General features: G+C 39.9%; 1 protein-coding gene across 1 annotated transcript in view; it reads right to left on the reverse strand.

The window, feature by feature from the left end:
• ANKRD31 (ankyrin repeat domain 31) overlaps positions 1–15,359 on the reverse strand; it is a 74,548-nt gene that overhangs the window by 34,458 nt on the left and 24,731 nt on the right. The window contains exons 12-15 of the mRNA XM_049795164.1: positions 13,847–13,991; positions 8,439–8,500; positions 5,584–6,130; positions 4,775–5,023 (exon numbers count right to left, since the gene is read on the reverse strand). Coding sequence (XP_049651121.1) covers positions 4,775–5,023; positions 5,584–6,130; positions 8,439–8,500; positions 13,847–13,991 — 1,003 coding nt within the window. The remainder of the gene's footprint in view (positions 1–4,774; positions 5,024–5,583; positions 6,131–8,438; positions 8,501–13,846; positions 13,992–15,359) is intronic.

Consider the following 15,359-nt stretch of genomic DNA (forward strand, 5'->3'; position numbering starts at 1 on the left):
ACATGCAAAGAAAAAAACCAGATTTAAAAAGTACTGATTCTGGATACATGACAACCCCCACCCCCAAACTCCTACCAAAAAGACAGGGTGTATAAATCCTCAAAAGCTCTAACATGCATGTTAGCTTTCTTTTAACTCCTACTCCTGCTGTTATAATAGTGTGCTATCAGATTTTATAAGTTTACTGTGTTCTCTGATTTCTTAAAATCTGTAATTCATCCAAAAAAAGGAAAGTGTAAGTTTTTAAATAGCATTTTGCAACTCTTATCCATGTTTTTTCAATTATTCCTATAAGCAATTTATTGCTGCATCCAAAGCATTTCCTCTTCTCATCAGACAAGCTGTCTTCTCAAATATTTTCAATTATCAGTATTCATTGCTATCAAACATCTTCCATGATTTGACAGCTGCCTTTCTTCAGGCTCCTTCTGCCTTCTGGAAAATCTGCATTTCCAAGGTTTCCAAGGTAAACTACTGAGCTTATCATCCAAGACTGTTTGGAAGAACTTGAAAGAAATACTGCAACTATATTAAACACAGACATACAGTGAGGATATATCCATACTAATTTTAAACTTGCTTGTTTGGACACTGCTACAGCCAGACTGTGGCAGCATGGAGCTCGCAGTACGCTATTCTAACCTGTCAGAAGGCAGCCTGGCCCACACCCTATTGGCAACCAGAAGAGCTAAACCGTTTCTTTTTAAAATGAAAACTGAGATTCTAGAGCACACAGAGAGGTAGTGTTATTGAAGTACTCCTCCAATCCAAGATCTACTTTTCTGTAAGATAATATATTTTGTCTAAAAGCTTCTGGGTCTGAACTCCCACAGCAATCAATTGCTTTCTGGTTCTTCCTTTTCTTCCCCTTGATTCATGGAAGAATATCCTAGGGACTTTTTAGAGATGTGGGAGAAAAAAAAGGTGCACAACAGCCCATTAAATTAATGACCCTTAGCAATATTGGCTGTAAGTGAACAGAAATAATTGCAAAGTTTTCCAGTTAAGTTGTCATACACAACAGTTTTCTTCATGGTTGTTAGGAAACATTTGCAAAAGCATAACGGGACATTGGTATGTGACTCACAAAATATTGGCTCCCCATGGAATGCATTGCCAAGTGGGTCATGAGCACAAAAGGTCAGGAACTTGGCAAATACAAAATCCAGTCAGCACACATACAAAGGTATGATGGAGAGATTACAGTAACCGGCAATCAGACTAAATTAGGCTGCCATACCTCAACAACTTCAAGGATATCCTCTTTCAAAAAGACATTTGAATACTTCAACATTGGTCTATGAGTAATTCTTTCAACAGATTGACTATAAGAAAAGCAGCAAGCTGTTTGTACCTTCCTTCTTGTCATGGTTTAACCCCAGCCACCAACTAAGCACCATGCAGCCGCTCACTCACTCCCCACCCACCCAGTGGAATGGGGGAGAAAATCGGGAAAAGAAGTAAAACTCATGGGTTGAGATAAGAACGGTTTAATAGAACAGAAAAGAAGAAACTAATAATGATAATGATAGCACTAATAAAATGACAACAGCAATAATAAAAGGATTGGAATGTACAAATGATGTGCAGGGCAATTGCTCACCAACTGCCGACCAATATCCAGCCAGCTTCTTGTGCCCCTCCAGCTTTCTTGATGGCTGGGCATGAGAAGCTGAAAAATCCTTTAGTCTAAACACTACTTAGCAACAACTGAAAACATCAGTGTTATCAACATTCTTCGCATACTGAACTCAAAACATAGCACAAATTAACTCTATGCCAGCTGAAATTAGGACACTTCTGTATAAGCAGAATAGGAATGTTTTAAGCCTAGTAAGTGATTGACTGTAGATGAAAGTGACACAGCGCCATTTAGGAAGAAAATATTTTTACTCAGAATAGAATAATATAAGGAAGACCACTGGGACACAGAAATAATCAGATGAGATATAAAAGCCAGTTAATGAAGAAAAGGCATGAGAGAGCAAAAAATCCAAAAACCCCACAAGTCAGAAAACTTTATCCCATCTTCCGCTTTTTTTCTGCTGTAATCTGAACGTGATTGTCCCGGTCTCCAAAGCTATTAATGCCTCCAACTGTATGAAGGGCTATACTTTCTCGCATCAGCTCTCAAACGGCAACATTCTCCTGGGATGAAGGAAATAATTAAATTTTTGCTGAATAAAATATTACCTGAAGAATCTCCTTTGCTGCAAAATAGTAATCTGTAAAATGCTATTCCAGAGGAGACTAAAATGTAAGACACATGTCTGGAATAAAGTTTTTTTAAAATCCTAGTTGTATATATAGCAGGCAAAAAACATAAAGGAAAAAAATCCAAAAATGTATTAATGCACATAGACCTTATTATAAAGATTGAGCAGGAACATAGGAGCTACAAAAAAGAGCAACTGTAGTCAAAGGAATCATTTCTATGTTCAATGTTTATTCTTCCAATAATTAGCAGTGAATGATGACATGTATCAGATATGCCATGGATTTTTTTCCAGAATGAAATAAAAAGGCATTTCTGCAACAGGAGGAACCAATCTGGAGATAGTAAATCTAAGTACTGACACTGACAAATACTGGAGAGCAGTAAGTAACAAGAGGCACCTACTCCTTTCTTTCTCCCTTCAACTTCCAAAAGAAAACAGGAGCTTTCAGTCCAGAAACTCAAGAGAGCAGGAACTTAAGATGGGTTGAAAACTAGCGACCACATGAGACAGGAAGAGGAAGCAGTATTCTGTACAGCTGAAGACAGAAGAGGACAAGAAGACTGTGACTATCAAAGAGAAAAGGATCAGCAGGAACTTCACACAGTTTCCTGAATGTTTTTTGTTATGTGTTACAGGACATTGCAGAGATTGGCTGATGACTCCTTAATACAACTGATATGACTGGTGAGCATCCAGACAAAGTCCCCAAAGAGAAGGAAGGTACTAAGCAAACAAGAAAAAGAGGTAAACAAATCAGTATGTTGATAGTATGGGTGCAGATGTATTTGTCCATATCGTGTGTGCATGTACAGGTGGGCATGTGTATTTGGTATACATATTATTTTAGGTATACACACTGTTATGTACACTCATTTTAAAAACATTTAATGGATGTAGGAGCATGAATCCCACTGGTTTTCAAAATATATATGATATACTTAATGCTAGCATTCATTTACATCCCACTCAAAGGCAATCAAAGTTTGACCAATAGACGCCAGCAACACATAACTGCAGTCCAAGGAAGAAACTATTTTGCTGCACACACTTGGAAAAAATAAATCAAGTGTTATATCCACACACAAATACACATGCATTCACACATACTTCTATAAACCTATATGTATAAAAAACACCTTTTCCTATGTATGTATATACAAAGCATACATTTACACTGACACAGTAGTTATTTGAAAGGGAAAGTTTCACAGAGTTGGAAATTATTATAAATAAAAAACAGTTTGAAGAAAATATGTCAGCAGAAAAATATGAATAATAGGTAGGAAGTATTTCACAACATATCCCAAACTAAAGACGAAAAGATGCACCGATTCAAAAATTAACCTGGCTTAGGGGGGAAATTAGAGAGCCACAGTAAATGAGAAATCAAAATACGAGAAGTGAATGGTAGCAAATATAAATAGAGTTGTAGAAAGCTGCTGCGGAAAACAAAAAAAATACAAGAAGACAGTCACAGACAGCGAAGGCAGTACTTTAAGATCTATCAAAACCAGAAAAAATAATTCCCAAACTCTTAATTACTAGAGAGAAATGACAGAATTGTCTAAGATAATCAGAAAAGACAAATACTTTATTCTGTATCCAGGCAAAGCTACACAAGAAATCCTAGCATCTAATGACACAGTTCTTTTCATTTCAACACAAGTTAAGGAGAATGCCAGATGATAGGAGGATAAGCATTTTTGAATCAGCAGTCCAGATATATTACATTTAAAAGTTTTAAAAGAGGAGGGATCCTATCTGAACTACAGGTTTTGCTTTCAGTAAGTCTTGAGTGCTATGGTTCTCTGGTTCCAGAAAGAATCAAAGTACACAAGATGACTGCCAGATTTACCAAAAAAACAGTAAGTGAAAAATATTTGGGGGTTATATTGAGTAATCAGTTGGACCAGGGCTCTATTGTGATGGTAAGGTTACAAGATAAATGCAAGTCTTAGACATGGGATGAAATTGCTAAACAAAAAGCTACATGTGCAAGCAGAAGAGAATATAACTACTGGAGGATGCTAGATCCTTATCCTCATATACGTAGATTTGTTTCTATACTACAGCTAAAATCAAATGTACTAGTACCATCAGAGCCTATGCTGATTTGTGCCTGATGAGGATATAGTCTGTAAGTCAATATATGTGTATCCAATATTTGAACCAAGTTTTCTTCTTTGATCTGTGATACATAAAATAGTTAACTGAGGACCAATTTACTGTTTTAAACGATCATCTATGTTACATAGTTAACTAAGGATCAATTTAACGTTATTTTAAGCTCTCAGTTATGATCCTGCATCCCCTAAACCACAATGCTGAAAGACTAATGAATGTAACATAACTAAAACTGCGTTAGTATGTGCATTCTATAAAATGGAGTACAGAAGTTCTGGAAATATTTCAAGTATTTGGAACTCACTAGAGTATTTGCTCAACATGCTATGTATTTTTTTTTCAAACTTTCCCTCATGTATTACAAAAAGCCTTCTTCATGTGCGTCTGGAAAAAAACTCCACTGTTTTTATAAAATATTATTAACTTTTCACCTGATTTCATGGATGTTTGCTGTTCTGATGCTTGACTGAATTGTGATTGATTACATGAAAGCTTGTTTGTGCTGCTACTGGAATATGAGGCTGCCTTCTGGCTTGTCTCCTGAGGGTCTAATCTTACTCTTTTAGTTTGGACTTCTTCTGTTTCAGTAAACTGTGAAAGCACGTTGGTCTTTGCATTTCCTTCTTCTCCAATTTTTTCAGTGACTTCTGTTCCACTTACTCCAGCAAACACCCCTTCATCTGTTGGTTTAACAGAAGAACGTATGTATCCATGGTTTAATACTCAGTAATTGCAAAAATTATAACTGATATTAAAACAAACGTCAAAATGACCACCTAGTCCAGGTTTAAAAATGCCCACAGTAACTCACTCAATTTTTGAAAATACTTTAACATAATAAATCCTTTATCCACTATTCACTGTATGTTAAACTACTGAGATTGAATCCAAAATAATTCAAAAATTATTTTGTGAAAAAATGACCTTTATTGATTCTTAGATATTAAAAAAATTAAGGTACTTAAGTATTTCATTCTAACTATTGTAATGACCATTGCAGTTTCATTTTGGTAAATACAATGGGGACTTGGATATAAAACAACCCCCGAAAATACAAAGCAATAATTACTAACTAGTTAATCTTGTATAATGGACTGTACCACAAAACTTTCCATGTCTCTGCTGTTTATTTATGGCAAAATAAATTCTCTGGAGACCAACGGGTGTTTTTTTCTAATAAAATACACAGAATGCTTACAACAAACTCATAAAATAATTATTTTCTAAGAAAACATGGCACCTGTTTTCTGGGAGGTTTCTTTCTGCATATATTCCACAACCTGAAATGAATAAAGAGACTTGCTGTTTGCATTAACACCAAAATGCAAATCTGCTTTTGAGTTGGTCTCCTGAAAATCCTCTGTCTTTTGCCTAATTTGAAGTGTGTTTTTTTCATGGAGTTGTAAAGCTATAGGCTCGATCTCTAAACTACCAGCATTTTCAGTTTCCATGTGACATCCTTCAACACTTTCTTCTGCACCAGGCAGGATCCTCCCTCCTTTCTCTGGTTGTGGAGCCTTTTGTTTAACGGTGCTTAGTACACCACTGGTAGAATTATAAGGACTTCCAGAAACACTTTCTCTATCAGTAGCTGCTAAAAGCTCATGTGCTAACAATGTTTCTGCGTTTGCTTGAAGTGTCTTTTTAGTGCAGCTGGTTCCACCTTCAGATACATCAGTATAAACGTTTTGCACCTCATTTACAATAATCTGTTGCAAAATGTCCGTGCTGTCTGAATCTGTAAGATTTGCACATGCTGGTTCAGAGTCATCTGTCTGTAAGGAAATCTGTTCAAAGGCAAAGAGAGTTTTAAACTTAGAGGCAATCCATTAATTTTGCTTCCGTCAACATCAGATTTAACTTGATTTGTCAAGTTTTGCAAAAAAAGAATTTGTTCTGAAGGTATTCTCATATCAGTATTTAGATTCCTGTCACTCAAACTACTACTGTTACTCCACTTGAGACTACGTTGATCACTATCGTAACTCTTGACGTCCTGTTGTAACTTTAAAACAAATACATTGTGAGAGGAAGTCAAAGTAAGTGTTGACTGAAAATCGAGTTCTGTTAAATCAGCAGTCTGAGAATACTGAAAGAACACTTTCTCCAAAAACCACTGATGTGGGACAACACCAACTGGTGATCTCCTCCCCTGTTCCAACAGAAGTTGCTGAGTTTCCACCAGTTCTGCCTGTTTCTTCTATAAATTAATTTTCACTGTTACCACTGTTGAATTCATGCTCCTGTTGCAATTCTGTCTGACTTAGCTCAGTTTTCCTACAGCACTAACTGGGATGCAGCAACTGTGATTAGAAACAACAATAGTGTGGCCCATTTCATTAGGTCCAGCATCAGGGAAATACATTTTCTGTAACTTTACTGTTCCTTGGTTTCTAAGTGGACCTAAACATGAGATCCATCTAACATGAGACATTATTTCTGAATAGTTTTATTCTTGGCTGTAGCCTCTGCTATAAGAATAGCAGATCTATTTATCTTTTTTGAACTCGTATTTTTTTTTTCATTTGGTTTTCTGCCTTCAGGATCCTGAAGAACTGTATTTTTTGTGTATTTCACCAAATTTGTTTTTCTGCTTTGCTCATTTTTAGCAAAATTTCCTTTGATGCTTCAGTATTATCATGTTGAACTGTGCCATCTGCATTTAATTCTATCTACAAAACAGGCCATATACTTAATTTCATTTTCTGATAAATTGCTTTATTATATACTGAAAGAAAACTGTGCTATTACAAAATTAATTTCCTTTGCCTGAGCAGCTTGTTAAGACAGCAGGACAAAGAAATTAAGGAACTAAGAAATATGTATATAAAAGTGTAAAAATTAATGGGTGAAATCCAATGATAAATGTTACTGAAGTGCTTTACACTTTTACTCATTTCTGAAAATTGAACTGGTTTCAAATTAATGCTCTGCCTCTAAAGAATTAAAACTACATTGCTTCTGTGGTCGTATACCAGAGCTACAGTTACAGTTTCACATTTCTGGCAAACCTGGCTGCAATGATTCTAGAAAATTATAAAGAAAGAGAAATAACACAGCAAAAACATGCAGAATTAACTCATGGTAATCTCACAACAAAATTGCTCCAAAGGCCAATGACTAACTAGAATTATCCTGTTGATTACTTTGAATCTGGAGATAGAAACAGAACACAAACACTGCAACAACTCACACAGCTATTGAAATCACCAGTTACACAGCCATAGTAATAGGTTTTTCCAGTAAAATGTTTGCACCACCTTCTACTTGGACAATATCCTTCAACAATCAACTAATGTTTTAAAGTGTAATCTAAGACTATACACCATGGATGCCATTATAGCATAATATTTCTAAGGACACCGTAGACTGCACTACTGTGAGTAAAATAAAACTTTAGGAAGCAAGAATAAAGTGTCTGTGCACACAGCATTATATGTTTCAGATATTACCAGTTATCATTATTCAAAGGCAAGAAAACAAGAGGGGGAGAGTACAGCTTTTAATGCTAAAAGCTGTTGTGCTATATGCAAACAAACTACAATCCAAGTGACTGATCATGGTGTCTTGTTTTCATGTGAGACAAGCTCCCGCATCTTAATGAGGTCTGGGCATAACTGTAAAACCCCTGTGCAAAGACAGTGGCTCCCTAACCCTTTCCTATTGAAACCCAACACAACCCACTACACAGAGGCAAGAAGCAGCTATCCTACTGTTACAAGCCAGGCAACATCCTGCAGTTTCAGTCAGGTTTCTGCAAGTACAAAGAGGCACTGATGCTTGTTGTATATTCCCTCTGCAGCACTTGCAAAAAATCAGGAAGAACCACCGTTCATGAGAGGCAGCTGATTGCCTCTGTCTTGCACCTCCATGAGGCTGCAGCTTATCCCAGGTACCAGTAAGGGTCAGCAACTGCTTGCCATTGGCATAACATTGAATATCACTGTTTCAGTCCCTGCTGGGTATGAAGCATCTAGTACATTGTGTGCTGGTTTTGAAACACATTAGTTATCTGCTTTAGTTTACTGAAGACTGCTAGCAAGCCTTTAACAGTTCAACATCAAATTAACACCTTGATTCTTTGTAAAGATGTACCTGGTGCAGGATTGTATCCTCTACACTTTGAGTATTTAACATATTCTTTGAATCATCTCCACCTGAAAAGAAATGGAAAGACAGAAAGAAACCAGAATTGAAAAGAGACCTTAATTCTTTACTTTACATATATACCATCTTGTGTCCACAATCTTGTGTGTAACAGTACTTACCACATTTAGCTATCCAGAAAAATTATCAAGCCATAAGTGTTTCATTAAAATCTAAAATGTATCAATATATAAAAAAATTTAAAATCTTGGGAGTTTGATCTTTGTTGCAGATGGCATCTTGCACAGACCAGGACAGGTGAGAGTAAAGTATGACATTACACTTCCAAATTTTTTTGAACATTAGTAACCTGAGCAATTCTTTTTGAAACTTAAAGGAGCTACTACATTTTCCTAACTTCTGACAAGCTTTCCTGATCTCCAAGAGACTTTTCTGAAGCTAATGATGGTGGAATGATAGCCTAGCTTACGTCTTTCCCTGTATAGCATATTTGGGCAGGGAAAGGGATAGAGGAGCTAAAGCCAAGTCACTAGCGTAAAAATAGGCAGGGATATTGCCCAGCAGCAAGTCACCTCCTCGCTAGTGGTTTGCTTTAGCTTCCCAGCTACCCTCTGTGCTGACAAAATGGCATAAAATGAGTACAGCAGCTACCAAGATCTTACCCTATATATTAATATACTTACCTAATCCATGCAACTCTATGCATTTACTTCTGGCTAGTATGTTATTAAACCTAGATTAGGTACACCATATTGAAAAAATCTAGTTCATCACCCTTTGTTACTTTGTACTGCAACATGAACCACAACTCAAACCCGAAGATTCACCCAACAACCCATGCTGGAACCAGCTTTATATTTAACAGGCATTTCACAGCATGGCAACTCTTTCTCCACTACTTCAGAGAATCTGGCATGCCAGATGTTAACCCTAGCCTTAGGATCACTGTTAGTCCAATGGATCCTGCCAGTCTTAGTCCCAAATTAAGGCCAATGGCCCAGCTATTGAGCACTGATTAAGCCAAACCCTAATCCAAACCATAATTTTGAATATATCTTTAGCCCACCAATCTTTGTAAGGCTCAGAATATCTAGATGACCTTTGGTGGCTGCAGCCCTAACCTCTAATCATGGCATCTCCCAAATACAGCAGTCCCTGTCAGGCTGATCTCTTAAAGTAGCATTAACCCTGGTTTCACTCACATTTGAAGCCAGTAACTCCTGCCTACTCATACTGCTCTGACTCTAAACTTATAGAATCATATAATCATAGAATGGTTTGGGTCGGAAGGGACCTTTAAAGGTCATCTAGTCCAACACACATGCAATGAGCTGGAACATCTTCAGCTAGACCATAGAATCATTAAATCATAGAATTGTTTAGGTTGGAAGGTACCTTTAAGATCATCGAGTCCAACCATCAACCCAACATCACCATGCCCACTAAACCATGTCCTGAAAGGTTGCTCAGGTTGCTCTGAGCCCCGTTCAACCTGACCTTGAATGTTTCCAGGGATGGGGCATCTACCACCTCTCTGGGCAACCTTTCATTCTTGCTCTCTGGGCAATCTTTCTGATAAGCCCCCTTTAAGCACTGAAAGGCCACTATAAGGTCTCCCCAGAGCCTTCTCTTCTCTAGGCTGAACAACCCCAATTCTCTCAGCCTGTCCTCACAGGAGAGGTGTTCCATTCCTCTGACCATCTTTGTGGCCGTCCTCTGGACCTGCTCCAACAGGTCCATGTCTTTCCTGTGCTGAGGACTCCAGAGCTGGACACAGTACTCCAGGTGGGGTCTCACCAGAGCAGAGTAGAGGGGCAGAATCACCTCCCTTGACCTGCTGGCCACACTTCTTTTGATGCAGCCCAGGATACGGTTGGCTTTCTGGGCTGCAAGCACACATTGCTGAGTTATGTTGAGCTCATCAGTCAACACCCCCCAGTCCTCCGCAGGCTGTTCTCAATCCACTCATTGCCCAGCCTGTACTTGTGCTTGGGATTGCCCCGACGCATGTGCAGGACCTTGCACTTGGCCTTGTTGAACCTCATGAAGTTCACATTGGCCCCCTTCTCAAGCTTGTCCAGGTGCTTCTGGATGGCATCCTGTCCCTCAGGCATGTCAACCACACCACTCAGCTTAGTGTTGTGCAAATTTTGTGAGGGTGCACTTGACCCCACTGTTTATGTCACTGATGAAGATATTAAATAGTCCCAACACAGACCCCTGAGGGATACCACTTGTCACTGATCTCCATCTGAACGTTGATCTGTTAACCACTACCCTCCAGATGCAACCACCCAACCAACTCCTCATCCACTGAACAGTCCATCCATCAAATCTGTATCTCTCCAATTTATAGAGAAGGATGTTGTGGGGGACTGTGTCAAAGGCCTTACAGAAGTCCAGATGGATGACATCTGTAGCTCTTTTCTTGTCCACTGATGTGGTCACTCCATCATAGAAGGCCACTAGGTTGGTCAGACAAGACTTGCCCATGGTGAAGCCATGCTTGCTGTCTTGAACCACCTCTCTGTTGTCCATGTGCCTTAGCATAGCTTCTAGGAGGATCTGTTCCATGATCTTCCCAGGCACAGACGGGAGGCTAACAGGCTGGTAGTTCCCAGGGTCCTCCTTTTTACCCTTTTCAAAAATGGGTGCAATATTTCCCTTTTTCCAGTCACAGGGAACTTCACTTGACTCCCATGACTTTTCAAATATTATGTAGAGTGATTTGGCAACTACGTCAGTCAATTCCCTCAGGACTCTTGGATGCATACCCTCAAGTCCCATAGACTTACATATGTTCAGGCTCTTCAGGTAGTCATGAACCTGATCTTCTCTTATGAGTGGGAGGGACTTTGCTGCCCCAGTCCCTGTCTTGCAGTCCATCCACTTGAGAGTTGTGGGAAGAGAAGTTGCCAGCAAAGATTGAGGCAAAAAAGTTTTTCAGTACCTCAACCTTCTCCTCTTCTGTTGTTACCAGTTTGCCAGTCATGAGCATCGAGGGGGGTACACTTTCTTTGACCTTCCTTTTCAGACTGACAGACCTATAGAAGCCCTTTTTATTATTCTTTGCATCCTTTGCCAAGTTCAGCTCCAGCCATGCCTTGGCCTTCTTGATCTCACCCCCACACAACTGGGCAATGTCCCTATACTCTTTCCAGGATACCTGTCCCTGCTTCCACTGCCTGTGCATTTCCTTCTTGCCCTTTAGTTTGACCAGCAGGTCTCAGCCCATATGTGCCCATCTCCTCCTGTCCTTCCCTGATTTCCTACACCTGGGGATTGACAGCTTTTGTGCTCTGTGGAAAGCATCCTTAAAAATCTGCCAGCTCTGTTCTGCTCCCTTGTCCCTCAGGGCAGTTTCCCAGGGGGTTCTATTGACTATCTCCTTGAACAGCTGGAACTTTGCTTTCCTAAAATTCAGGGTCCTGACTTTACCCTTTGCCTGACCCATATTCCTCAGGACTGTGAACTCCATCAGTGCATGATCACTGCAACCCAGGCTGCCCCCAAGTTTGACATCACAAATTAGCTCACTTGCACTGGTGACCGTCCGGTCCAGTATCACATCCCCTCTGGCAGGGCTGTCTATTACCTGACTTGAGAAGTTATCCTCAATGCACTCCAGGAGGCTCCTGGATTGCCTACAGCGTGCCATGCCACTTTTTCAGCAGATGCTGGGGTGGTTGAATTTCCCCAGCAGGATGAAAGCCTGTGAGTGCAATGCCTCCTGTAGTTGGAGTAAGAAGGTTTTGGCAATAGGCTCCCCTTGATTGGGCAGCCTGTAGTAATCACCAACCACAAGGTTCACTTTGTTGCCTTAGTCTCTAATTCTTACCTACAAGTTTTCAGCTTGTTCATGGCTATTCTTCAGAGACAGCTCTTCACAATCTATCCATTTCTTGACGTAGAGGGCAACCCTTCCGCCCCTCCTTCCTCACCTGACCCTTCTGAACAGCCTGTAGCCACTGACAGCCGCACTCCAGTCACGAGATTCATCCCACCCAGTTTCAGTAATGGCAACTAGGTTGTAGCTTTCTAGCAGCACAGTGACTTCCAACTCCTCCTGTTTGCTGCCCATGCTGCATGCATTGGTGCAGAGGCACTTCAGCTAGGCTGTTGGCCACGTCATCTTTTTAGAGGAACACATCTTAATTCCTTTGAGGCATTTCCCTATTGCTTCCTATTACCTCAGGAGCCCCCAGCTTATCTCCATAAGACTTCCAAGTGTACTCCAGCATACCCAGCACATCTCAGAGCAATAGGCTGAGGGCACTCACTAGCACTTCATCCCTCTTACCAGTGTGTCATCCCACAGCTTGTCACAGGCAAGCCTGATACTATCCCACTTCCCCTTCAAGCCTAGTTTAAACCTCTGTCAATGAGCCCTGCCAGCTTGTGAGCAAAGACTCACTTCTCCCTTTGAGAAAGGTGAATCCCATCTGACACCAGAAAGCCTGGTGCCTTGTAGACCACTCCATTATCGAAAAACGCAAAATTGTGGTGGTGACACCAGCCATGGAGCCATGCATTAATAGGCTGGGTCTGTCTGTTTCTTCCAATGTAGCTGCCTGCAACTGGAAGGACAGAGGAAAAAATTACCTGTGTGCCAGATGCCCTTACGAACTGTCCCAAGGCCCTGAAATCTGATTACTCTTGGACTATGCCTTGTGGCTTCATCACCACTCACATGGAAGAGCAATAACAGATAATAGTCCAAGGGCTGGGGACCCCTTTCAGACTTAAACATGCCATAGCCCGCACTGGCCCATTGGTTTCCTTTAGTCCTAATACTAACTCTAACCAAGGCTTATCCTGTGGCACTTCTTTGTAGCTGCCCCTGACCAATCAGCCTCTTCTGAACCTTCTTTTCAACCGAGTTGTTAACACTGTACAAGATCCAACTCTCATCTTAGCCAAGATTTTCAGCTACCAACCCCTTGCAAACTCACAAGCTATTACCTACAGCAATACTACCCCAGTCCTAGTCCGGACACTAGCAGTTATGGATAAGCAGTTAAGGCTTGGCAGCCCCTAAGATCTAGATCTAAACCTAGATCGTCCATTTTTCGTCTTACGGATCCTTCAAAATTCAGTCTCTATCAGGAAGTCCAGCCATGCCCCATCTTACATTTACATAGGCAACAACTATTGTGCTTCACACCTTCATTGCACATTTAATGGTAGCTCCAGCTCAAGAAAAAGCTGGACATCATTATCTTTTATACTTTGCCAATGCGCAACAACTGTGCTGGGCAAGGAGTGCTCACTGGTACTCAGGCATCAGACAGTGAAGCCCATGGAATTACTAACAGTAACTAAGGAAAGATAGTGCAACAGATGCTCTGAATTCCTCCATCTAGTGGTGATGATATGTCAGAATAATTCTCTCCTACCTGATACTGAATCTCTTCTGGATTCTGCTACATAGCTTTTAAGCAGTTTCCTCATAGATGGGTCAGAAGCTTCTTCTAATGCACACTTTCCCATCTCATTTTTTAATAAGGGATCAGCTCCATACCAAAGTAGTAACTCTGCCATCTAGAAAAATAAGTTTTTCAGATTGTTTCTTTTCTGACAGTATTTTCCATACTCATTCCTTATACCAGCTTCTCTCTCTTGTACTTGAGGACATGAGCAACTAAATCCAAATCTAAGGCCTATGATAAACAACCCCTCTCTGTTCTAGTTAGTATACCCCAAGCATTCCCCTACATGCATCATTATTCTGTAGTCTTATTATTTTCATTTTTATAAATTCATTCCAGTTATTAACCTGATGCCATTAAGCCAAGGGGTCCCAAAATATAGGGTAGGACTCAACCTCCCATAGCTCTTAATTGGTGGAAAATAACAGGTGATTTTAGGGTATGAGCTTATCTATTTAGGATACCTACTTTAGGAGAAAATAAATTGTGCTCTAGGTGTGTCTATTGTGACTGCTGTGACTGCAAAGGGCAGCTTTGACAGCTATTTCAGATGTACAACACACATCTGGCCAAATGAAACCCACTTAGATGGTCTTACCAACATTATGATTTCTGTACAAATATAAAGCCTGATTCTGTTGTTATGCAAGAAATTATCACTTTAGCAAAATGTTCCATCTACCTTTGCAGAATACCTTTTTTAAGACATGGGAAATTTACAATCTGATTACTTCCTTTCTGTGGGTAACCCTAAAATCTTATTCCAGCACTACTGTGGTTTTACTTGTACCCGTGCCTTTCTCTCTTCAGCATCTGTTATCATTTCAGACTGATCTTGCCTCACATCCTTCACCCACGCATGTAAAGTCCCTCATTACCTCTAACCAGATTGCTACTGAGAAAATTGCTAGTGAAGTTTTCTCAATCATACATTCTCCTAACAACAGAGCAAACAAAAAAGAGTTCAACCCACAGCAAAAACTCTCTTAGGCTTCACAAGTTGTCCAAAAGCTATGGAATTTTTCAACAAATAATGTTGAGAACTCTTCTTCCTTAATGAGATCTTTAGCTACACATCACACTTGTATGCTCTCTCCCTTAACTGTACTACTAGAAAGTCTTTCATATAGTTACCATTTTTCTGAAATAAGAAATTAACTTTGCCACATTGCAGGTGCATAAAGGGATAAAGCAGTCAAAAGGTGTGTTTCCAATCTACAATAATAACTTCACGCAGAGAAGGTAGCTTTGAAGGAAACAGCTCTAAATACCATGTTACCAAAAGTCACATTACTGAATCACTATCACTATTTTATTCCTAGTCAGAAACAACAAAAATTAAGTCTGACAGACCACTGCAGTGATACAACTATACTGGTCCGGAGTAAATCAGAGACACCATGTAGTACCATTCCCTGCGGATATAGCAACTCACATAACTCTAACACAGGTCTGTGTTGAATAATGTTGGTGTGCCTCA

The sequence above is a fragment of the Accipiter gentilis genome, chromosome Z (genome assembly GCF_929443795.1).
Source record: "Accipiter gentilis chromosome Z, bAccGen1.1, whole genome shotgun sequence".
Classification (NCBI taxonomy): domain Eukaryota; kingdom Metazoa; phylum Chordata; class Aves; order Accipitriformes; family Accipitridae; genus Astur; species Astur gentilis.